We start from the raw sequence: 24,559 nt of genomic DNA on the forward strand, positions 1-24,559 counted from the left end.
GGAACAATATTCATTTTTAAAAATATATATTTTATTGATTTTTTACAGGGAGGAAGGGAGAGGGATAGAGAGAAACATCAATGAGAGAGAAACATCAATCAGCTGCCTCGTACACACCTCCCACTGGGGATGTGCCCACAACCAAGGTACATGCCCTTGACTGGAATCGAACCTAGAACCCTTCAGTCCGCAGGCCAACGCTCTATCCACTGAGCCAAACGAGTTAGGGCAATATTCATTTTTTTAAGTCCACAAAATTAAAGACAGAACAACAACTTAGAAGGAACATTTTTAATCAATGTGATAGAGGAAAGGTTAGTAATCTTTAATATACAGAGAAGGTTTTAATTTATTAAGAGCATATACAAATATAAATTGATAAGAACAAGGCCTCAAAAGAGTCCAAAGATATGAACAGACAATTTGCAAAAGAAAAAACAAAACTGGATAACAAACATAGGAAAAGTATTTTAATTTGTATTTCAGAATGAACGATGAGAGATGCCTTATATAGAGTTAAGTACTGAATTGTTCATCAGTTAGTGTTTTACAACAAAGACTGCTTTGCTAGTATCTCCTGTGATTGCAGCTAAGAGACATTTTTTATGGCTGTGTCCAGAAGTGGCTAGACGGTTGGCCCACAGGGTGTTGTGCATTCAAAGTAATAGATGAACCAAATAAAGTCTTAGTTGAATAAACACACATTTATATCTACTCCCCGTTACTTCTAACTCTTATGTGATTTGGTCTATAAAGCAATTTTGAAAGCCTCAAAGCTAATATCAGAATGTTTCCTCTGGCTGCATTTCACCTACTCTCTCTTGAAGTTCTCAAAATCCATTTCCTAACCAGCAGTGCTGGTCAATCTTTCATCTAAACATCCTGGTTGCTTCTAGTAAACCTGATTCAAGGAGAAGAGGGGATGACCAATCTTTAAAGAAATATTCACGTACCAGTGGCAAATGCTACTGCAGAAATTTTCCAATTTTGTTGACTCAGACTCAATTACACTCTTTAAAATTAATGAGGACCCCAATAAGGTGTAGATTGTATCTACTTATATTTACTATATTAAAAATTAAAACAAAAATGTAAAAATATTAATTCACTAAAAAAAATCCACACACACAGTAAAGAACCTATGATACATTATTATAAACTAGCAGCCCAGTGCACAACATTTGTGCACTGGGGTGGGGGTGGGGGTCTCACAGCCTGGCCTGTGCCCTCTTGAGGTCCAGCAGTTGGACATCCTTATCGCTGCCGCTGCCGCCATCACCACTGCACTCGCCAGCCTTGAGCCCAGCTTCTGGCTGAGGGCACTCCCCCTGTGGGAGCACACTGACCACCAGGGGGCAGCTCCTGCATTGAGCATCTGCCCCCTCAGTGCACATCATAGCGACCCGTAGTTCCTCCTTTCAGTCGATTTGCATATAAAGGTTTTATTATATAGGATAACATAGTTTAATGAAAAATAACTATATTTTCCAAAACTGCAACAGAAACTAGTATAGGAGAATTACACTGCTTTAAATTTTAATATCTCTTTATTATCTGGCTTAACAGAAGACATCTGGATTCTCAAATGTGTTGCTGCTTTCAATCTGCTGCTATAGGCTGTTTTATTGAAGTATATGAAAAGTATCCAGCTTCACACAGATGTGTAGTTGGGAAAGGAGTATTTTATCAGCTATTTCAGATAGTTGTCAATATTCTTCTTGGACACTACATGAAATTTTAAGAAAAGATAGGCCCTAAAAATCATAAATTTTTGTACTCTTATTCTATTCATTAATATTACCACCAATCTCATCCAGAAGAGTCTTTAAGTCTGGGAAGCTATAAGATCATGATGCCAAGTTTTTCAAAATTTTTACTTGAAGGCTCAAATTTTATCATTGACAACAAATACTATCAGTTGTTTTCCTGGAAGTGGAAGGTTCACTTAACTCATTTTTGAGATAATGTCTGTCAAATATCCAAGTGTTTATAGCTTGTCAGATCACAGTGTTCCATGAAAAAAGTGGATAATTCAGTTCATAACTCAAACATTTGCATAGGTAGTTTTCCATAAGGCAACCTTCATACTTAAGTTTGCTGCAAAAGTGCTTTATATTTATCTCCTATTTTCTCACACAGAATATTATAAACATTGTGTACTCAAGGGTTGGGATTTAATAAAAATAATTTTTACTGTTTCACCAAAGATTCTTACCTGAAACCTTTTTTCCCCCCCAAGTATGTGACCATGAAGAGTACAATGACTACTAGTGCCTTGTTTGTTATTAGGCAACAGTTTTGACAGATCAAAACACACGTTGATTGGCGCCAGCGAGAACTTTATATGTATCGTGCATGCGTGAGTCAACTTAGCCATTTATATATATAGAATGAACTTGCTTAATGAGACCTGCTTTCTGATTTAGCTAAACTTTTTCCAGCCCAGTGAAGCACCTCAAATTGTCTTTCAGGTAATTGTCAGCAACACAGCAGTAAATATCAACAAGTACATTATTGTAGATCACGCAGGGAGAACAAAGGGTAAAACATTTAACTGCAACAGTGTTTGACTATATTCTGCACAGTGATAAAACCTAAAATCATTTTCAAGGTCCACCATTTCTTACTTCTTTTCAGTCGAGCCAAGTTTCTAAGCTTTCTAAATTCCGTTTTCTGGCTAATGAAAAGGAAATAGGACTCCACTGAGTCTCCTACCTACCTACTCCAGGAGTTCTGTGAGGATCAAATGAGATGAGGCATGGGAAAACACTTCAGACATTTGGTTAGTGTGAAATGTTTGCACCTGGTTATAAAGCAAGTCGTGTTCCTGGGCTGAAGAAACTGCAGCCTAGTCGCTAGGAGAGGAAGCCGGGCGTTGCTACGTGATGTCATTGCTCGGCGCTCATAGCCACCGTTTCCGGGTTGGGCTGGCTGTGGGCCGCATTTTGCGCCATGGGGTCCCGGCAGCGTTGGCTGCGACTTGGTGGCCTGCTGCTCCGGGGTGGCAGGGCCTGTGTCCCCCTTGGGGAAAGCCAAGTGTTGCTTTGTGGGCGCCAGGTCTGCGCTGCCATGTCTCTGTAAATGGCAAGTGCGCGTCACAGCAGCTCCTGTGTTGAGTGTCTGCCCCCTGATGGTCAGTGTGCATCATAGTGACCAGTCAGACACTTAGCATATTAACCTTTTATATATATATATATATATATATATATATATATATATATATATATATGTATATATATATATATATATATATATATATATATATGTCTAACACTAACAAAAGCATTTCTATTGTAGGTTCTTCCTGATTTTCCACACTTTCATTATCTCTCTTGGCAGGTTCAAATGTCTTAAAGACATTGTCAGTAACTCGTACTTCCCTACTTTTCTAATTCTTGGCGCTGAGGCTATTAGGAGTGCTTACAGCAAACATGTCAAACTTGTGGTCGGTTTGACATGCTTGGAACTCAGCAGGAAACACAAGACAAGAATCGAAGGTCTCATCTTCCTCCAGTAACACTTTCACAGTCTTCCTTTCTATATCAATGTCACTTTGAATCCTACTTTATACCCTGCCTAATGCAGCAGTCTATTAATCATGCTCCAATTCAATAACAAGAAAAATATATATATATATATATATATATATATATATATATATATATATATATATATATATATATATAAAGAGCCAAGGCCGTCACATCTGAAACAACCAAACGGACAACCAAACAGGCTGAGTGGGGCAGTGGGGCGACAAGTCTGGCAGGGAGGTTAGTGAAGGACGACCAAACGTCTGAGCAGCAGGCTGCGTGGGGCCACCAGGCCGGCAGGGGGTTAGTGAGGGGGGACCAGGCCAGCAGGGGGGGCAGTTTGGGGTGACCAGGCCAGCAGGGGAGCAGTTAAGGGTGACCAGGCCGGCGGGGGGGCAGTGAGGGGCGACCAGGCTGGCAGGGGGGCCAGTTAGGGGCAATCAGGCAGGCAAGCAGGTGAGCAGTTAGGAGCGAGCGGTCCTGGATTGTGAGAGGGATGTCCGACTGCTGGTTTAGGCCCAGGATCGGGCCTAAACTGGCAGTCGGACATCCCCCGAGTGGTCCCGGATTGGAGAGGGTGCAGGCTGGGCTGAGGGCCCCCCACCCCCGTGCATGAATTTCATGCACTGGGCCTCTAGTATACATAATTTCGATCATATTATTCCTGCTCAAAAATCTTCAGTGGCTGGCTCCACATTATCTTATATAGGATTTATAGGTCAATTAACAGAAGTGATAAAGTAAATATCCAATCTGCCCAGTTAATTGGGAAAAGAAGAAAAATTGCTACCATCATCTTACCTATCTTCTCTACTTGTAACTGCAGGGTAAAGACTATGGAATCTAAAAACTATCATAGATATCCTACAGCTTAAAATACTTGTTGCAGGCCAAGAGACTCTAGCCACTTGTAGCTCAAAGGCATTGCCTTCACCAGGGACTAATCATTACTTTTAAGACTTTGATGTAAATAAAAACAAAACAAGTGAAATAAGCCAGTCAGAGAAAGACAAGTACCACACAATCTCTCTCACTCATATGTGGAATCTAATGAACAAAATAAACAAGCAAAATAGATCCAGGGACATTGAAGCATGCAACAGACTGTTGAATCTCAGAGGGAAGGGGGGCAGGGGAGCAGGAAGAGTTAACCAAAGAAAATACACACACACACACACACACACACACACACACACACACACAACCCATGGACACAGATAATAGTGCAGTGAAGGCCTGGGGAGGGGGCGGGAGTGGGGTGGATGGGGGTCAATGAGGGAATAGAAAGGAGGACATCTGTAATACTTTCAACAACAAAGATAAATTTTTTAAAAAAGAAAAGAAATACTGACCCCCAGAACCTTGCATTTCACAGCCTGATGACCCCACATGTGCTGTCTCCCTGACCAGGATGTATTCCTCCTCCTCTACCTCTAACCCAGCAAGATACAGCCTAAGCCCTAGCCTTTCATAACATGCCAACCTGAAGAGGTCACTATTTCTCCTCTAACCTATTACTTACGGCCCATCTCATTCATTTGGTGCTAGATGATGTGCTCCATTGTTATTTTTAGCCGCCAATAACTCCTTGAGGAAAAGGATTGGGGACTATACCAGCCTTTCCCCCCAGAAGCTCTCCAAAGGCGGCTTCTTTACAAACGCATGTTTGATCATTTCCTTTGGTAACTGAACTCAAACTCCAGTCCCTCTCCTTCACAGAAGTCTGGGAGGTGGGGCTGAAAGTTCCAACCCTCTAATCACTTGGTTGGCTCCCCTGGCAACCAAGACCCATCCAAAAGGGTTTTCCAAACATCACTTCATGAAGGGAAACTCAGGTGTGGTTGAAATGAATAACAAAAGACACCTTTATCACTCATCACTCAGTAAATTCCAGTACGGTCTGAGTTACGTGGAAACATGCCTACCTGTTGGCCGATTATACCTGGGAACAAATTAGTGGCCAGGATGGGCGTGGTCACTACAAGTGCACAAAACCTAAATATTTAAATTTATAAACAAAGATGTGAGCTCGTGCGGGCGTGCACGACACACACACACACACACACACACACACACACACACACACACACACACACACACGCCAGGCCCTCTTGGGACTTCTGTTACAGGGGCTGCCATGTGGGACTCCCGCAATGGATTAATGGACTAAATACTAAAGTATACTCCACTGCAACATGGAAAGGAAGCTCTGTACACTGGACCCGCTTCTGCTTTGCTGACCTCCCAGCTGCCCCTCTTTCAGAACTGGCTTGGGGAAATGGGACATTGCAACTTAAAAAATGTAACCTCATACAAATAAAGCCTTCTCCACATCCCATCCTCCCAGGGGTGCTTCTGAAAATGCTTACTTCAGCAATACCCCAAGAGCCTCACTCCCACTCATGTCTGGGAAATCTGGCCACTAATTCCTCCTGTAACAGCAGTACCTATGTAAAAGATGTAATATTTTTGGTCTGGCTGATGTTGCTCAGTGGTTGACCATTGACCTATCAACCAAGAGGTCAAGGTTTGATCCTGGTCAGGGCACATGCCCGGGTTGCAGGCTCGCTCTCCAGGTAGGGGATGTGCAGGAGACAGACTATCAATGACTCTCACATCATTGATGCTTCTATCTCTCTCCCTCTCCTTCTCTCTGAAATCAACAAAAACATATTTTAAAAAGAAGATATACTTTAAATAGCAGAATGGTCTGAAACTTACCTGGGGGCAAAAAAGAATCATGATTACAAAGAGTTTTAGTGAGTAGCCCTGTATGACCGAGACGGAAAGCTATCCTATATAATAAAAGCCTAGGTGGTGTCACGCCCTTGCGCGATGTCGCCACAAGATGGCCGCATGCACAGTAGAGGCGGGGCCCGGCGGCCGCTCTGCACCGTGAGGCCTGGGGGTCCCACAGCTCCGCGGAGCACAGAGGAGGCCAGTTCCAGAGTCTCCGCTGCTCGTGCGGAGGAGGTGGGTCCCGGCGGAGGAGACAGGTTGTGGCAGGGGAGGGTACTTGTGGGAGATCAGGCCGGTGGCAGAGGGCAGTTGGGGCGATCAGGCTGGCAGGGGAGCAGTCAGGCATCAATCAGGCTGGCAGGGGAGCAGTTAGGGGGCAATCAGGCAGGCAGGCGAGTGGTTAGGAGCCAGCAGTCCCAGATTGGAGAGGGTGCAGGCTGGGCTGAGGGACACCTCCCCCCCGCGGCACGAATTTTGTGCACCGGGCCTCTAGTATATTAATAATTTGTGTTTATCCTTTCCAAAATGTAGTCAATGGGAAGCAGCTGCCCAGTCAGGAACTACAATTCCCACAATGAATATGAACAGAAATGATACATGTGACTTCCCAGCCAGGATTTGTTTGTTAGTTAATCCTCAGCTGAGGATATTTTTCCATTGATTTTTAGAGAGAGTGGAAGAGAAGGGGGGAGATAGAGAGAGAAACATCAATGTGAGAGGGACACACCAACTGGTGCCTCCATACATGCCCCGAACAGGGCCAGGGATGGAGCCTACAACTGAGGTGTGCTCCGGACCAGAATCGAACCCAGGACCCTTCAGTCCGCAAGCTGACACTCTATCCACTGAGCCAAACTGGCTAGGGCCCAGGCCAGGAATTTTAAGAGCAGGTATGCCTTCTCTATTTTCTTTCTCAGTCTGGATGCAGAGGACTAGGAATGCAGGGCCATTGGTAATGACAGCAACAATACCACAGAAGATACCTAGGCCCATGAATCACCCACATGGAGAAATCTGTCTGCTGTTCAGCAACAACTGCATTGGGATATTACCATAGTGCCCCCTTATCTGCAATTTCGCTTTCTGTGGTTTTAGTTATCCACAGTCAATCATTGTCTGCCAATATTAAATGGAAAATTCCAGAAATAAACAATTCACAAGTTTTAAATTGGGGGCAATTCTGAATAGTGTAATGAACTCTCTCCATCCCACTCCATCTCATCCTAGACATAAATCATCCCTTTGTCCAGTATCTCCACTCTGTGAACGTTACCCGCCCACTAGTCACTTAGTAGTCGTCTAGGTTATCAGACCTACTATTGCAGAATCATTGTTGTCTATAACAGTGCTTGTGTTCAAGTAACTTATTTTTACTTATTAATGGCCCCAAAGCACAAGAGCAGTGATGCTGGCAATTCAGTTATGCTAAAGAGAAGTGGTAAAGTGCTTCCTTTAGGTGAAATGGTATGTCTGCATAGGAAAAAAACAACATATATAGAGTTTAATATGGTAGTTTGAGGCATCCACTGGGCATCTTGGAACATATCCTCCATGGATAAACTCCTCTACAGGGGTTATAAATGCCTAGTATATTAAGCCACTGAAATTTTAGTGTTTTATTTGTTACTAGAGGCCCGGTGCACGGATTCGTGCACTGGTGGGGTCCCTTGGCCTGGCCTGCAGACATCCCCCGAGGGGTCCCAGATTGCAAGAGGGTGCAGGCCAGGCCGAGGGACCCCACCGGTATATAATTGGGGCTGGAGAGGGGCTGGGCTCCAGGACATGTGTGGCCCATCTCGCCCAGTCCCGATCAGGGCCAGCTGGCCAGGGAGGGACTACAGGAGGTTGGCCAGCTGGGGCAGGACCGAGGGAGGGCTCCAGGGCATGTCTGGCCCATCTCGCCCAGTCCCAATCGGCTGGACCCCAGCAGCAAGCTAACCTACTGGTTGGAGTGTCTACCACCTGGTGGTCAGTGCATGTCATAGCGACCAGTTGAACAGTCGAACAAATGGTCTGGCACTTAGCATAGTTGGCTTTTATGACATAGGGCTAGAGGCCTGGTGCACAAGTTAGTGCACGGATGGGGTCCCGCTGGCCCGTCCTGATCGGGCCAATCGGGCCGGGCCAACCAGGGTGAGGGGACGTGGGAGGGTGGCCAGCAGGCCCCACCCCTGATCAGGGTAGGGGGGGCCCACGGGGGACCAGGCCAGCCGGGGGGGAGGGGCCGCGGGTGGTTGGTGGGCCGGCCCCATCCCTGATCAGGGTGTGGGGGCCAATTGGGGGTGGGGCCAGCTGGGGGGATGGCCACAGGCAGTTGGCCAGCTGGCCCCAACCCCAATTGGCTGGAGGGAGGGGCCGTCCCCGCCCCCTGGTCAAATTCCCAGTCGAACTCCTGGTCGAGGGGACAATTTGCATATTAGGTATTTATTATGTAAGATAGCAGCTCATTTCAGTCTACTATTACATGAAGCTCACTAACCCCCCTGCTAGCCTGGTCACCCCACACAGCCTGGTGTTGAGTCGTTTGGTCGGCCCCCACTAACCCCCCTCAGTGACAGAGCTGAGACCAGAATACAAGCTTTCTGACTTCTTATAGTATATAAAACTATCTTTAGATATATATATATATTTCTAAAGTACCTCTGTGGTACTTATGCAATTTGTTTCCACTGACTGTTCTCAGATAAATGTAAGTAATCCCCAACAAAGCCTTATCTACACTTACCATTTACAATCATTTTCAAACAAGCAGAACATGGTTTTCTGGAAAAATAAAGATCACAGTTTTTCAGCCTTGACCCATGTTTTATAAGAGCAATTTTCCCAGCATGTAACTCTTCACTCGAACAGTGAAGATCAACAATTTTCATGTTTTTCACCACCACAAGACCAGTTTTCTTCACCTACATTAAAACACAAAATAATAATTTATTTAGTTATAAATGCTAAGGATGATATCATGGATTATACTTTATTTATTAATAACATAAAAATTTGTTTCATTCATTACTTGAACAGGTTAAACAAAAACATATTTTTCATTAGGTCCCCAAAATTTTTTGAATATTTAATACTGGCTTTATACCAGAAATATTCTAAATTTACGATTTCTTAATCAATTAAGCATTTAATTCTCATTAATAAAGTCCTAGTGAGAAATGAATACATTTTGACCTACTAAAAGGCAAGACCCAAGTCAATTCAACTTTTTTTTCTTGTAGCATCTAGTCTAGGACTATTTTTAGTATTAAGCTTCTAGATGGTCATAAAATAAATTTGGAAAATTGATTTTACACATGAATAAGTAAATCCTGGAAAGTTTACATGACTTTCTGAAAGACCCACAGATGGTAAACAGCAGAACGAAAGGAGAGGTCCTAATTTTTAAAATATTTAAAATACTGATTAAAATTCTCAACTTCTTTCATAAAAGCAATTTTTAACACTATGGCAGTCTAGATAAATGTGGTTCCACTACCAACAAATATATTGATTATTTATAATAAAAAATGTGTTTAAATGTATAGTCAAGCTCAGAAGAATAAAAAACATACTTTGGGTATTAGAAAGGCAGCGAGAGCTCAAAGGCAGAGCAGTAACTGCAGCATTATCCCACCCACACGTGGTGGATGGGGCTAACTCTGCTTTTGTCCTGAAGGTTGCGGCTCTTAAGAGTTGTTACTTTAAACCTAAAATGTTCTAACTAATACAGATACTAGTCAGAAAAGCTGGTGTAACAATATTACTATCAGATAAAACAGGCTACAATAAGAATCAGTCCTATGTAAGGCACAAAACAGTCTCAGCTGTTTTCAGTGTAGACTGCAGTCAGGCAAGTAAGCCTGATCCTTGGGTTCTGGACTAATTATTACAATATGAGGGGAACTTGCTTCCCTACTCCCTTTCAAAGCAATTTTACTCTCAGTTATATCCAATAGGACACATTTAAAATCATTTTAGACACCAGACCAATGTTATATTAACTAAAATAGTCAAGTTTCAGTTTCAGCTATGAGTTATAAATGTTTGACACTATGGAGAATATTTTGTAAAATGCCTTAAAAAAGGTATAAATAAGATTTTATAGAATTCCATTTCTAAGTTAACCAACCATGTCCTAAACTATAGCAACAATTAAAAGGAATACAAAAATCTTTCAGTTATAATATTTATAACCAAAATACATCTATTATATTAAAGATCTATCTATACTGGCTTTTAAAATAAGCTTTAAATTTACCTTGAATTTGTGAACTCTTTCCCTTCCCATGCCAAAACTTTCTGGAGTTTTATGTTTCTTAATTACAAAGTATTTGTTAATATCTACTTCTGAATACTTCCAGCAAGTGTTTTTGGTTTTTTTAAAAATTGTAACTTAGGAGCCCTAGCAAGTTTGGCTCAGTGAATAGAGTGTCAGCCTCTGGAATGAAAGGTCCCGGGTTCAATTCCAGTCAGGGGTACATACCTCAGTTGCAGGCTCAATCCTAGCCGAGACTGGGGCATGTGCGGAAGGCAACCTATCAAAGTGTCTCTCTCACATCGACATTTCTCTCTCTCTAACTCTCCCCATCCCTTCCACTCTAAGAAAAAATAAAATTGTAACTTAGGAAAAGAACTGGTGAGGCCTTATCAAAAGATGTTACCATGCAAGAGCTCATTTTATTAAACTGAACCAATTGTGACCAATGGAAATGGCTGCCATTAAGTGATTTTGTCAAATATTAATTGAGAGTAATGGCTTGGGTTAATTTCTGGGTTATCTGTTGTTCCATTGATCTATATGCCTGTTCTTGTGCCAGTACCAGGTTGTTTTGATTACAGTGACTTTTTTGTTTTTGTCTGGGAAGCTTTTTATTTCACAATCTATTTTGAATGATAGACTTACTCATAGAGTACTCTTGGTTTCAGATCCTTATTTTCATTACCTTGAATACTTCAGCCATTCCTTTCTGGCCTACAGTTTCTGTTGAGAAACCAGCTGACAGCCTTATGGGAGTTCCTTTGAAGGTAACAAATTGATTTTCTCTTGCTGCCTTTAAGATTCTCTTTTTGTCTTTAATTTTTTTGCATTTAATTATGATATGTCTCCTTAGGGCATGGGTCTCTTTAGGTTCTTCTTGCTTGAGACTCTCTATGCTTCCTAAACTTCTGTGAGTTTTTCCTTCACCAGGTTAGGGAAGTTTTCTGCCATTATTTCTTCAAAAACTTTCTCCATTCCTTGCTCAGTTTCTTCTCCTTCTGGCATTCCTATTATGCAAGTATTGTTACATTTCATGTTATCCCACAGCTCCTTAAGTTGCCCTCCTGTTTCTTTGTTTTTATATTTTTATTGATTTCAGAGAGGGAGAGAGAGAAAGATAGAAACATTAATGATGAGAGGGAATCATTGATCAGCTGCCTCCTGCACACTTCCTACTAGGACCAAACCCGAAACCCAGGCATGTGTCTTTGACCAGAATCAAACCTGGGACCCTTCAGTCTGCAGGCAATGCTCTATCCACTGAGCCAAACCAGCTAGGGCTGTCCTCCTGTTATTTAATTTTATTTTTCTTTTTGATCCTCTGATTGAGTGATTTTTTTCTACCCTGTCATCCAATTCACTGATCTGATCCTTGGTTTCCCCTAATCTGCTGTGTATTCCTTCCAATGTGTTCTTTTTCTTTTTAATTTTATTTATTAAATTGATTGCAGTGACATTGGTCACCATGAACATATAGGCTTCATGTATGGGTTTCTATGCCAATGTGTTCTTTATTAGTGCTGTCATCATATATGGCTGGTCTTTTTTCATGGTTATTATGAAAAGGTCTTCAACAGGATAGGGCAACTGCCTTCCCCCAGGAATAAACCACCTACATAGCAAAGGTTCATGGAGAAAGACATCCTCTGCAGCGTGAGGGAATGACTCAGCACAGGCAAGTGGAGTGGCTGCCTTCCAAGCTCCAACCCTAGAGCCCCCAACCATGGACTCTCCGCACACAGCTCCAGTCCACTCTGCCCTCCCTCACTCAGCACAAGGTGAGTGGCTGAGCACGAAATTTTGTGCATTGGCACTTTTAAGTACAGGGCGTCTGCATCTCCAGCCATCTCCGGCTACCAGAGAGCAACCCTGGTGCTTTTCACAGCCAGATGTTCTGTGGGCACCTTTCTCAGTTCTGGCTCTCTGGGCTGGGGAGTCCAGTTTGGGTTTTAGACCCTAGAATTCTTAGTGGGAACCTCCCACAACTGAGATATCCCTCTGGACCTTCAGCCACTGCCTGTGGGAGCCCGTCCAGCCCTTTCGCATCTCTGCATTTCCTACCAGTCTCTATGCAGTCTCCACTTTCTGTCCTTGGTTATCAGGGTTCTCGCCAGCTAGTCTCCAGTTTATTTTTCAGGGTGCTTTTCTCTATTTTAGTTGTATTGACAGTTTGGTCCTGGGTGAATGTCAGTGTAGCTTCCACTTACTCCACCACCATTTTTAATCCTCTCTGGTGTATTCTTTATTTCTACTATGTCATTCTTCATTTCTGACTGGTTGCTTTTCATAATTTCTATATTTTGTTTATGCTGTTGAGCATCCTTATAATCATTACTCTAAATAGAGTTCAGAGCCTTTGCTTATATCCATTTCATTTAGTTCTTCTTCTGGAGAATTCTCTTGTTCTTGCATTTGGGGGTTGTTTCTGTCTCCCCATTTTGGCTGCCTGTTGGGTTTGTTTCTATGTATAGGTTAATCTGCTATGACTACCAGTCTTGGTAGGGTGGCCTTATGTAGTAGCTGATCTGCGGAAACCAGCAGTGAAGTCTCCCTGATCACCATACCTGGGTGCTCTAATGTTCCTGTGTGCGTTGTGTGGGCTCTCCTGTTGTACTTGAATCTTGACTGCTACTGTCTCATTCACGTGTGGGCTCGACCCTCAGGCTGGCCGAGAGTGAGGCTCAATTCCCAACACAGCACGCAGACTGCTGTGCAGGTGCTTATCAACATGAAGTAGCATTCACCTCAGCAGTGTTTGGAGCCTGCCAATATCTCCCTGATGATATGAACCTTTTTGAATCCTGCTCTGTTGTCTGAAGCTGACCACTGGGTTTATTGGTTTTGGACCTCTTCAAAGAGTCTCTGGTACAGGCCCATGTCAGACACTATTTGTGACTAGCCCTGAGTACCCAATTTGAAGCTATCAGCGATCCACAGCTGTGATTCCCTCTGCTGGGGTTGGCTGCATTTGGAAAGGACCAAGATGCACACTAAGGTCTACTTTTGCTAGCCCCATGTCCAGAAGCAGATCCAGCACAGACTCAAAGCACCCAGAGATCTGCTCCTGCCTGCAGGTTGATTATCAGTCTCAGTCACTTAATGAACCTCAGGCTGTAGACCACAGGGTACAGTGAGGGTTTCCAATGGCTGGGGCAATTGCTTCCCCCCAGGCTATAAGCTGCCTTGGCAGTAAAGTTCTGCGTGAGAAAGATGGCCTCGGAAGTATGGGGGAGACTCAGCACAGGGATCCAGGCGGCTGTCCTTTCAACTCTGCACCCTGAGCCACCAACCCCGAATTCTCCCCACACAGCTCCAGCCGACTGTCCTCCCTCTGCTGGAGCCCAAGGTGAGTGGCTGCACATAACATTTTGTGCATTGGCCCTTTAAGAGGATGCCTGCTTTTCCAGCCCTCTCTCCCTGGCAGACAGAAGCCCCATGGCTTTTCACAGCCAGATGTTATGTGGGCACCTTTCCCAGTTCTGGTTCTCTGGGCTGGGGAGCCTGGTTGGGGGTTTAGACCCCAAACTTCTCAGGGGAAACTCCCCACAGCTGAGATATCCCTCCCGAACTCAACTGACGCCTGTGGGAGCCCAGCCAGCCCTCTCGCAACGCCACAATTCCTACCCGTCTCGATGTGGCCTCCTCTTTACATCTTTGGTGATAAGGGTTCTCTTCAGCTAGGCTTCAGTTGGTTATTCAGAATGATTTTTTCTATATTTTAGTTGTAATTCCAGTTTGGCCCTGGAGAATGTCAATGTAGCTTCCACTTAATCCACTGCCATCTTGGAATCCTCTATTTATCACTTTTTTGGCTACAGTTCTTTTTACCTCAGGAAAAAAAGAATACTTTTTTTCATTCTGTTTCTAGCTAAGGCCAAATATCAAGTTTGAGGCAAAAAAATTTTTCCATCTCAAACTTAAAACAAAGCAAATAAAAGGCTAAGTTGCATTCCATTTTGGTACCTTCACTTACTACAACTCCCAGAAACTCCCAGAAGACTAAATCTTTTGAGTGAATCACTATTCTGCTGCCTGATTTTACTTCACCTCACTTACATCTTGGCAAGTCATCTATTAGCCCTAGTCACAGAGTTTTATATTAACACATAGATAAAAGAGGGCAGTCTGTTTTGTATATGAACTTAAAATGGTGAGTCACTACTTTTTACCTTTGCTTTTCTTATAATATAATACATCTAAATATTCTGAGACAAATTATTTCTATACTTTGTTAGGCATTTTAGAAAATCCCAGGAATGTACATCAGAATCATCAAGGTAAGTTTTTTAAAAATATACTTTTTTTCTCCACTCCACATCTGATGAATCAGGATCCCTCTGGAAAATGCAAGAGATTAAATAACAAGGAAAAACCATGCAATGTTACAAAGAACAGGTTCATCTTGTCAGGCCAGGGCTTTTGATTCGATCCCACCCGGAAGCCAGTAAGTTAGCCTGCTACTGTTTCATGGATACTGGCAGAGACATGAAACTCAGACAAAAGATTATATCATTCATAGCTAAGCAAGCAGCATGAGCATCATGTTTGTGATGGTTTCCTCTGCCCGCAAATCCCATGTATGTGGGTCAGGCAGAACAGCCCAGGTAGATTCCTGGACACAAAGTAGGTTATGTTATAGGAGAGGAACACTGAGCTTGGGGATTCTCTTGTTTTATCCAGACAGCAAGCAAACACACACTCTTGTACCAAGAGGGAGACATTACCTCAACCCTCAAGGTTGTTTGTTACAAATGCAACTCCTAGAAATGAACGAGGTAAAGAGCAGTTTGGGCCTTGAATTATTTAAACCAGCAAGATGTGGGAATTTGCAAGAACCATGGAAGTGTCTCAACACATGAACTAATATGGGAATGTGTCATGAGTTAAAGATGGAAATTTTTTTTAAAAAGGAAGGTGTAGGAGCATACTATAGACCAGTGATGGCGAACCTATGACACGCGTGTCAGAGGTGACACGCGAACTCATTTTTTTGGTTGATTTTTCTTTGTTAAATGGCATTTAAATATATAAAATAAATATTAAAAATATAAGTCTTTGTTTTACTATGGTTGCAAATATCAAAAAATTTCTATATGTGACACGGCACCAGAGTTAAGTTAGGGTTTTTCAAAATGCTGACACGCTGAGCTCAAATGGTTGCCATCACTGCTAGAGAACAATGTTTTTTACAAAATAGACATGTATAATCCTGTAAATGCACAAAACATTTTTAGAAGAGTATATAAGAAACTCCTTTGGAAGTGGTAATAGGGAATTTGAGTATAAGAGGAAGTTTTATTCCACTTTATACCATTCCTTTTGCTTTATTATGAACATATATGTCTTGTTTAGAAATCATAAAAATTCACCTGTTTTTTGTCAGTAGATACTCTGGCCATCTCTTCATTATCTCCTAAGTGTCCACACTTTCCCTCTTCCTTTTCCTAATTAAAAGCAGATTAAGGGGGGGGGAGGTTAATACATAAGAGGTATGATTAATTCTATATATTCTATTTCAAAGCCAGTTTCCTTGGCTTTGGACCATTCTTTCTTTTTCTTTTTTTTCCTTTTTCCTTTTCTTTTTTTTTTAATTGATGAAACTCTGCATTGACTTCCTGCTTTATTCAGGTTCATGTTCAGACTACTTAACCTAATAAGCTAGGCCTTTTTATTCTGGGCCCTGCATGCTTTTCCAAAACATTGAAGGACTGGAAATTGTAGTCAAAAAATACAATTCTGTAGTTTAAAATTTTAGAGTTGGACAGTTTTGAGCAATGGAAAAGTCCAGAGTATGGCCATGGCTAAGCAGGACTAAAGGGGAATAGTGGAAAATAAACTGGATTTGGGAAGAAACTATGCAACAAAAGCATTAGATGTGGATTATGGTAGGTGGAATAATGATCACCCAAAGGCCTTCCTGTCCCAATCCCTGAGCCTGTGGCTGTTAAATTACCATGGCAAGGTTGCAGATGGAATTAAGGCTGTTAATTAATCTGACCTTGAGATAAGGAGATTACCCTGGATTATGTGGGTAATAACAAGGGGTCCTCATCAGTGAGAGGGAGGCAGGAGAACCAGTGTCAGAGTGGTGCAACGTAAGACTTAGCCTGGCCTCTACTGGTTTTGAAAATGGAGGAAAGGGTCCATGATCCAAGGCATGTGGCAGTCACTAAAAGATGGAAAAGGCAAGGAAACGAATTCTTCCAGAGCTTCCGAAGGAATGCAGCCTGCCAACATTTTTATTTTAGCCCAGTGAGACTCATTTCTGACTTCTGACCCCCAGAACGTTAAGATAATAAATGTGTGTTGTTTTAAGCCACCAGCTCTGTGGTAATGTGTTACGGTAGCAACAGGACTAAGGTAGAGATGTCCATAAGTCTAAAAGTAAAACAGTAGAAAGTTTTGAGGCCCAGCTGGCATAGCTCAGTGGCTGAGCACCAACCAGGAGGTCACAGTTCAGGGCATACTCCTGGCTGCAGGCTCGTTCCCCCATGTGGGGGGGGTGAAGGAGGTAGCCAATCAAGGATTCTCTCTCATCATTAATGCTTCTATCTCTCTCTCCCTCTCCATTCCTCTCTGAAATCAATAAAAATATATTTTTAAAAAATGAGGTTTTGAGCCAGGGACCAAACTCCTTTATTTATAAGTCAATTCAACAAATATGTATTGAACCCTTGCTATGTGTCAGCCACAGACCTAGTTGCTCAGCACACAGCCCTTACAGAGCTTATGATTTATGAATACAGGTACCGACTATGAAGTGAATAGACAATTAAGCCAGTGTGATAAAGCAGAATTCTGTGAGCCCCTAAGTAGGGGAGATGTGTAATAAATTGGAGAAAGTTTGAAAGTTGGAATGGCAAACGTGGTAAATATTAACATCGTAGTCTATGAAACAAACGCTGGATGCTAGCAAAGGGATGGCATCTAAGAAGTTTACAAGAAAAGCCATGTCCTGGGAATGGGGTTTGTGTTCAAACAGGACAGAAAGTGGAAGTGATGATATTGGTAGTGAAATGTGGGGGCTGTGGATGGTAGGAGTGGTGATGATTATATGAGTGACAATAATAACAGTACCTAACATTTGCTGAGTGTGTACCACATACCAAACCCTATATCATCTCGTTTAATCCTCACAACTTTACAAAGTAGCTACTATTGTTCCCATTTTACAAATGAAAAAATTGTGACTGAGATTAAATAACTTGAACATAGTCACACAGCTAATAAATAGATAACCCAGGATCTGAGCCCCAAATCCATTCTCTTAATCATTATGCTACACTGATTCTGTCCTGGAAAAGTACAGTAAGACCATTAATAATGAAAATAGGAAGGCAGAAGACAAAATGGGAAGAGATGGGAGAAAGGGACAATATGAATTATGCAGAGAAAAAAATGAGAACACTGCAGTTATTCTAATTATTATACTAAAGTAATAATCAGGTAATTAAATACTCTAACTTAACTAAAATGAAAAACTATGAATCAAAAGGAGAGGTAATTTTTTTAAAATGACAGCCATTTTCAATAGTGCTTGATTTCTATTCCAAACTTTTGTGTTTCTCCCTCCTCCCCCTCTAGAATTCTCATAAACAATACTTTCTCTCCCACTCATTTATCTAGTTTTGGACTGGATTCTTTTTTTCTTTAATCCTCACCCGAGGATATGTTTTTTATTGATTTGAGAGACAGAAACATCGATCAGTTGCCTCCCATACATGCCCTGACCAAGGATTGAACCCACAACCTTTTGGTGTTCAGGACAATGCTCCAACCAACTGAGCCACTGGCCAGGGCTGGACTGGATTCTTAAAAAGTATTAGTTTTCATACTTGATATATATACCTCGCTGAAAATCCCCAAAGAGCATCCATACAGCATATATATTTGACAACCTAGAAAATCTCGGTATCAGCCACACTGTAGTTCACCTTTTATCCACAGGGGATATGCTCCAAGACGCCCAGTGGGTGCCTGAATCCACAGATAGTACCGAACCCAATATCTATTATGCTTTTTCCTAAATATACATATCTATGATAAAGTTTAATTTATAAATTAGGCAAAATAAGAGATTAATGACAATAATAAAATAGAAAAATTATAACAATATACTATAATAAAAGTTATGTGAATGTGGCATTAAGTAAAATAAGGGTTATTTGAACACCAGCACTGTGCTATTGTGATAGTTGATCTAATAAATAAGATGGCTAATGGCTAACAGGCAGGTAGCATGCAGCTTGGATTCACATCCAGGGCAGGATAGAGCAGGATGACACAAGATTTTATCACACTACTCATAACAGCATGCAACCTAAAATTTATAAATTGTTTTCTTCTGGAATTTTCCATTTAATATTTTTGAGCTTGAATTGACTATGGGTAATTGAAACTATAGAAAGCAAAACCATGGATAAAGGGTGACTACTGTATTTAGAAGTGGTTGTTAGTTAATAACACACTAAGGCTAATACAAATTACAATTTAAACGTCCAGTAATAAGGGAACAGACATGGTACATTGATACAGTGGACTGTTATGCAATCATTAAAATGGTAATAACAAACACATACTGAAATATAAACATACATATATAGTATACTAATACATATTAAAAAATTAAAATGAGATCAAATCTTGATATAAAAAAAGCTTCTTCAAAATAAGTACTCGCTCTGGCTGGGTAGCTCAGTTGGTTAGAACATTGTCCCGATATTCCAAAGTTGCAGGTTCTATCCTGGGTCTGGGCACATGTAAGAGTAAGCCAGTGAGCGTATGAATAAGCGAACAACAACAAAATCGGTTTCTCTCTCACACACACTCTTTCTCTCTCTCTCTCTCTCTAAAATCAATCCATAAAAATTTTTGAAAAATCAAAATTGGTGCTCAGTCTCTAATGAAAAGACTCAGAACATACCTCCCCAAGGCGCGACACTTTGGCGTGTACGGTATTCTGAGCTGAAAGCAATCGAGACTCTCATGAGAAACTTTTACCTCACTCCTGAAGAATTTAAAATAGGGGCCCTGTCCATACTACAAGTTATCACCAGAAATAATTGTTATGGCCAATCCACAGGCAGGGCAAACCTCTATTACTGAACATCTCTTACCATCCCGAGAATGACCTTCCTCCCCTCTAAAGACCCAAGGTGCCTTAGGGCACCCTTAGCTGAGAGTATCATATATACCTCATTTTCCTGAAACTCTCATGTATGTGGGGTTCTCCTATATATGTAATTAGATTCGGCCATCTTCTCTTATTAACCTGTCTCGTGTCTATTTGATTAGAACAGCTGAAAGAATGTAGAAGGGCAGAAGAAAGTTTTTACCTGCTTCACACTAACAAACCCAGCTGTTTATATGCATTTTTAAAAGTCTTAAATTTTTAAACATTTGTTTATAATCTGTTAAAAACAAATTCCATTTGCAAAAACAAACAACACACAAATAAACAAAAAAAAAACCAAAAACCAACAGCCTGACTGAAAATCTTCGACTTACACAAAATAATAATAAGCTATCAAGAAGTAAAAAGAATAAAGGACTTCAAAACCATGAAGAAAATAAAGAGCATTCTCAAAGCCATAAAGGATATGTAGAGCCAGGGCAGAGGTTGGGGAGTGGTTGACAAATAGGGAATAAAAATTCATAACATTATTAATAACGTTTTACTATTTATAAAGCATTTCACATAGGAATTAGAAAACTATTCCAACTATATTTTATCATAAAAAGCAAATTCCCTGTATACACACAGACCTTACACCCTTCACAAAAGTTAACTTAAATGCTAGCCGGTTTGGCTCCGTGAATAGAGCCTCAACCTGCAGACTGAAGGGTCCCGGGTTCAATTCCGGTCAAGGGCACATGCCCGGGTTTCGGGTTCGATCCCGGTGGGGGGCGAGCAGGAGGCAGCCGATCAATGGTTCTTCTCAAAATGGATCATAGACCTAAATGTAAAATGCCTTGAGAAGATAACATAGCAGAAAACCTAAATGACTTTGGGTATGACCATGATTTTTTAGATACAACACTAAAGGCATGATCCATGAAAGAAACTAATGATAAACTGGACTTCATTAAAATTATAAATTGTACTACAAAAGACAATATCAAGAGAATGAGAAGACAAGCCATAGACTGGGAGAAAATATTTGTAAAAGACACATCTGATGAAAAATTGTTATCCAAATATATGAACAACTCTTTAAACTCAACAACAAAACAAACAACCTGACTAAAATATAGGCCAAAGACCTTAACAGGTATCTCACCAAAGAAGAGATACGGATAGCAAATGTATCCACCACATCATATATCGGGGAAATGCAAACGAAAACAACAATAAGATACCACTACATGCCTATTAGAGTGGCCAAAATCCAGAACACTGACACCAAATGCTGAGGAGGTGCACAGCCACTTTGGAAGACAGTTTGGCGGTTCCTTACAAAACTTTACATACTCTTACCATACAATCCAGCAATCATGCTGCTTGGTATTTACCCAAAGAACATGAAAACTTACGTCCACACAAAATCTGCACACAGACGTTTATAGCAGCTTCATTCATAATTGCCATAACCTGGAGGTAACCAAGATAATCCTTCAGTAGGAGAATGGATAAATAAACTGTGGTACATCCAGACAATGGGATCTTATTCAGTGCTAAAAAGGACATGAAGAAATCTAAAATTCATATTGCTAAGTCAGCAATTTTCAACCACTTTCGTCTCATGGAACACATAAAGTAATTACTAAAATTCTGCAGCACACCAAAAAATATATTATTTTTTTTGCAGATCTGACACACAAAAAAGTATAATTTTTATTCAGTCACACCAGACAGCTATTATTGTGTTGGCTGTTGTCATTTTTTAATATATGTTTTTATTGATTTGTGAAAGGAAGGGTGAGGGAAACATCGATGAGAGAGGGAAACATCGATGAGAGAAACATCGATAGGCTGCCTCCTGCATGCCCACCAGGGATAGAGCTCACAACCTGTGCATGCCCCCTGACTGGGAATCAAACCAGCAACCTTCTGATGTATGAGACAACATTCAACCGAGCCACACTGGCCAGGGCTGTTGTCATTTTTTAATTTGACAATCTAAGGCAAAAGAGGTCAGTGCCCTTGACTGAATAGTCAGATATTGCATTGTTTTAAAAATTCTTGCAGCACACCTGTTGAAAATCACTGTGCTAAGTGAAAGAAGCATGTCTGAAAAGACTACATATGGTGTGATTCACAACTATATGATATTCTGAGAAAGACAAACTATGGAGACAGCAACAAAAATCATCAGGGGGCAACGGGTTGGAGAGGAATAAATAAGTGGAACACAGAGAATTTGTAGGCCAATGAAAATACTCTGTGTGATACCATAATGATGGGTCAATGCCATTACATATGTATCCAAACCCACAGAATATACAACACCAAGAGGGAACCTTAATGTAAACTACAGAGTTTGAGTAATCATGATGTGTTCATGTTAGTTCATCAACTCTAACAAATGTTGGGGGAATGTGGATAATGGGGGAGGCTCCCCATGTGCAGGGGTGTATGGAAAATCTGTGTACTTTCCCCTCAATTTTGCTGTGAACCTAATAGTGTTCTCTAACAACAAAGTCTTAATTTAAAAATAGTAAATTCCCACCCAGTTGGTGTGGCTCAGTGTTGAGCATTGACCCATGCACCAGGAGGTCACTGGTTCGATTCCAGTCAGGGCACATGCCCAGGTTGTAGGCTTGATCCCCAACAGGGAGCATGCAGGAGGCAGCTGACTGATGTTGATGTTTCTCTTTCATTGATGTTTCTATCTCTCTCTCCCTCTCCCCTCTTCTCTCTCTAAAATCAATTAAAAAAATATATTACTTTTAAAAATAGTAAATTCCCTGTTAAAATTCAATTCAATCCCAATATCCTATACTAATAAAAGAGAAAAATGGTAATTGGCGTACGACCGATACCTTTTTCATTGGCTAATCAGTGAGATATGCGAATTAACTGCCAACTAAGATGGCAGTTAACCGCCAAAAAAGATGGCGGCTAATTTGCATATTGCAGGCAGGATGGTACAGCGCCATCAGAGAGCGGGTTGAGGGCGTGAGTGCTGGTGGTCGCCCGGGACCCGATTCCGCCGGCAGACCCGGACGCAGGCCGGCGGGGCGGCTGCGGTGTCCGCCCCACTCACGCCACCAACCCGCGTTTGGGGCGTGACTGCTGGCGGTCCCCGGGGACCAGATCCCGCTGGCTGACCAGGACACAGGCCGGCGGGGCGGCTGCGGTGTCCGCCCTACTCAGGCCCCCAACCCGCGCGAGAGCGGGTTGGGGGCGTGAGTGCCAGCGGTTGCCCGGACCCAATCTGGCCGGCAGAACCATCTGGACCCCAGGGGCGACGCAGCCAGGCCCCAGAAGGAGACCCAGAAGGTGACCCAGGCGCTGGGGCTGCGTTGCCGCTGGGGCACGCGATCCGGTCCCCCGGGGGCGAAGCAGCCAGGCCCCAGAAGGAGACCCAGGGCCAGGGGCTGAGTTGCAGCTGTGGTACGCAATCCAGTGCCTGGGCTGAGGAGACCCAGAAGGAGACCCAGGCACCGGGGCTGTTTTTGCCGCTGGGGCACGCAATCCGGTGCCCAGGCTGAGGAGACCCAGGGCCCGGGGCTGCATCGCAGCTGGGGCACGCCATCCCGTCCGGGGGCGATATAGCCAGGCCCCAGAAGGAGACCCAGGCCCCAGGGCTGTATCGCTGCTGGGGCACGCGATCCAGTGCCTGGGCTGAGGAGACCCAGAAGGAGACCCAGGGGCCTCGCAAGAGGAGAGTCTCCATGGTCAGATGGCGTGGTGTCGGGACAGGAATAAAGACCCGAGGTGACTCAGATGCCTGGCCACAGGGTTAGACCAGCCAGCAGGGCCTTTCAGTTGGAACTGGGGTGGGGGTGGGGCAAGGGAGTCAAGCCGGAAATAGAGAACTACAACTCCCAGGAGGCTTAGCGGCCAGGGCCTGGGTGTCTGGCTGTGAAATCGGAGGGGCTGTAGTTTCGCAAGCCACTTTAAACTAGAGGCTTGCAAGGTTGGAAGTTCTGCGTCGGGAGCCAGGGAGAAATGGAGCTGGAGCAGAGAGAGGGGTCCATGGCAGCTGTGGGCTTTGAGGAGTTCTCAGCACCTCCCGGCTGGGAGCTGGCTCTGCCTCCGCGGAAGGTGGTCACATCCTGGAGAGCGAGCTTGAGACCGAAGTGGAGTTCGTGTCTGGGGGTCTGGGCAGCTCCAGCCTCCAGGAGCAAGACGAAGAGGAGAAGGCAGCCTGAGGCCAGCAAGGGCGGCGCCAACAGGAACTCAATCGCAGGAAGTACCAGGCGCTGGATCGGCGCTGCAGGGAGATTGAGCAGGCGAAGGAGGGGGTCCTGAACAGGCTCCATCAGATGATATAGAGGATAACATGGAGACTCCAGCAGGAGCGGAGGTTCCTCATGAAGGTGCTGGACTCCTACGGCAACAACTACCGGGCCAACCAGTTCACCATCTTACTGGAGGACGAGGGCAGCCAGGGCAGAGACGCCCCCAACCCAGGCAACGCTGAGAACGAGCCTCCAGAGAAAGAGGGGCTGTCCCCGCCCAGGAGGACGCCAGCGCCCACAGAAGCCAGCAGCCCGGCCCCTGGCGAGGGGCCCAGCAGTTGGAAGAGGCGGCGAGTGCCATAGGAAGGGCACTGGGCAGGAGTCCCGCTGACTCCGGAGCTGGTCCCCGTGCAGATAAAGGTGGAGGAAGACTTTGGCTTCTAAGCCCTCGAGGCTCTGGACTTAAGTTGGGTTTCTCGGGGGCCAGACAAGCTGCTGCCCTACCCCACCCTAGCCAGCTCCCCCTTTGACTGACCCCCCAATAAACGGACCCGATGCAAAAAAAAAAAAAAAAAAAGCTTATAGAGGCATGTTTATAGGATCAAATAGTATAAATATAGATGTAACAGGACAATAAAAAGAGAACCTGGCTATGATGATAACCTGAATGCTGCCTCTGTGTCATTCCTTCTTTGGGAAC

General features: G+C 43.1%; 1 protein-coding gene across 3 annotated transcripts in view; it reads right to left on the reverse strand.

Moving 5' to 3' along the window:
• The window catches only part of CDADC1 (cytidine and dCMP deaminase domain containing 1), an 84,394-nt gene that overhangs the window by 52,607 nt on the left and 7,228 nt on the right, over positions 1 to 24,559 (reverse strand). The window contains exons 3-4 of one of the 3 annotated variants that reach the window (XM_059684590.1): positions 15,882 to 15,956; positions 8,998 to 9,175 (exon numbers count right to left, since the gene is read on the reverse strand). In XM_059684590.1, coding sequence (XP_059540573.1) covers positions 8,998 to 9,175; positions 15,882 to 15,956 — 253 coding nt within the window. The remainder of the gene's footprint in view (positions 1 to 8,997; positions 9,176 to 15,881; positions 15,957 to 24,559) is intronic. The other 2 variants (XM_059684593.1, XM_059684591.1) reach the window with 2 other exon arrangements.

The sequence above is a fragment of the Myotis daubentonii genome, chromosome 2 (genome assembly GCF_963259705.1).
Source record: "Myotis daubentonii chromosome 2, mMyoDau2.1, whole genome shotgun sequence".
NCBI classification, from domain to species: Eukaryota; Metazoa; Chordata; class Mammalia; order Chiroptera; family Vespertilionidae; genus Myotis; species Myotis daubentonii.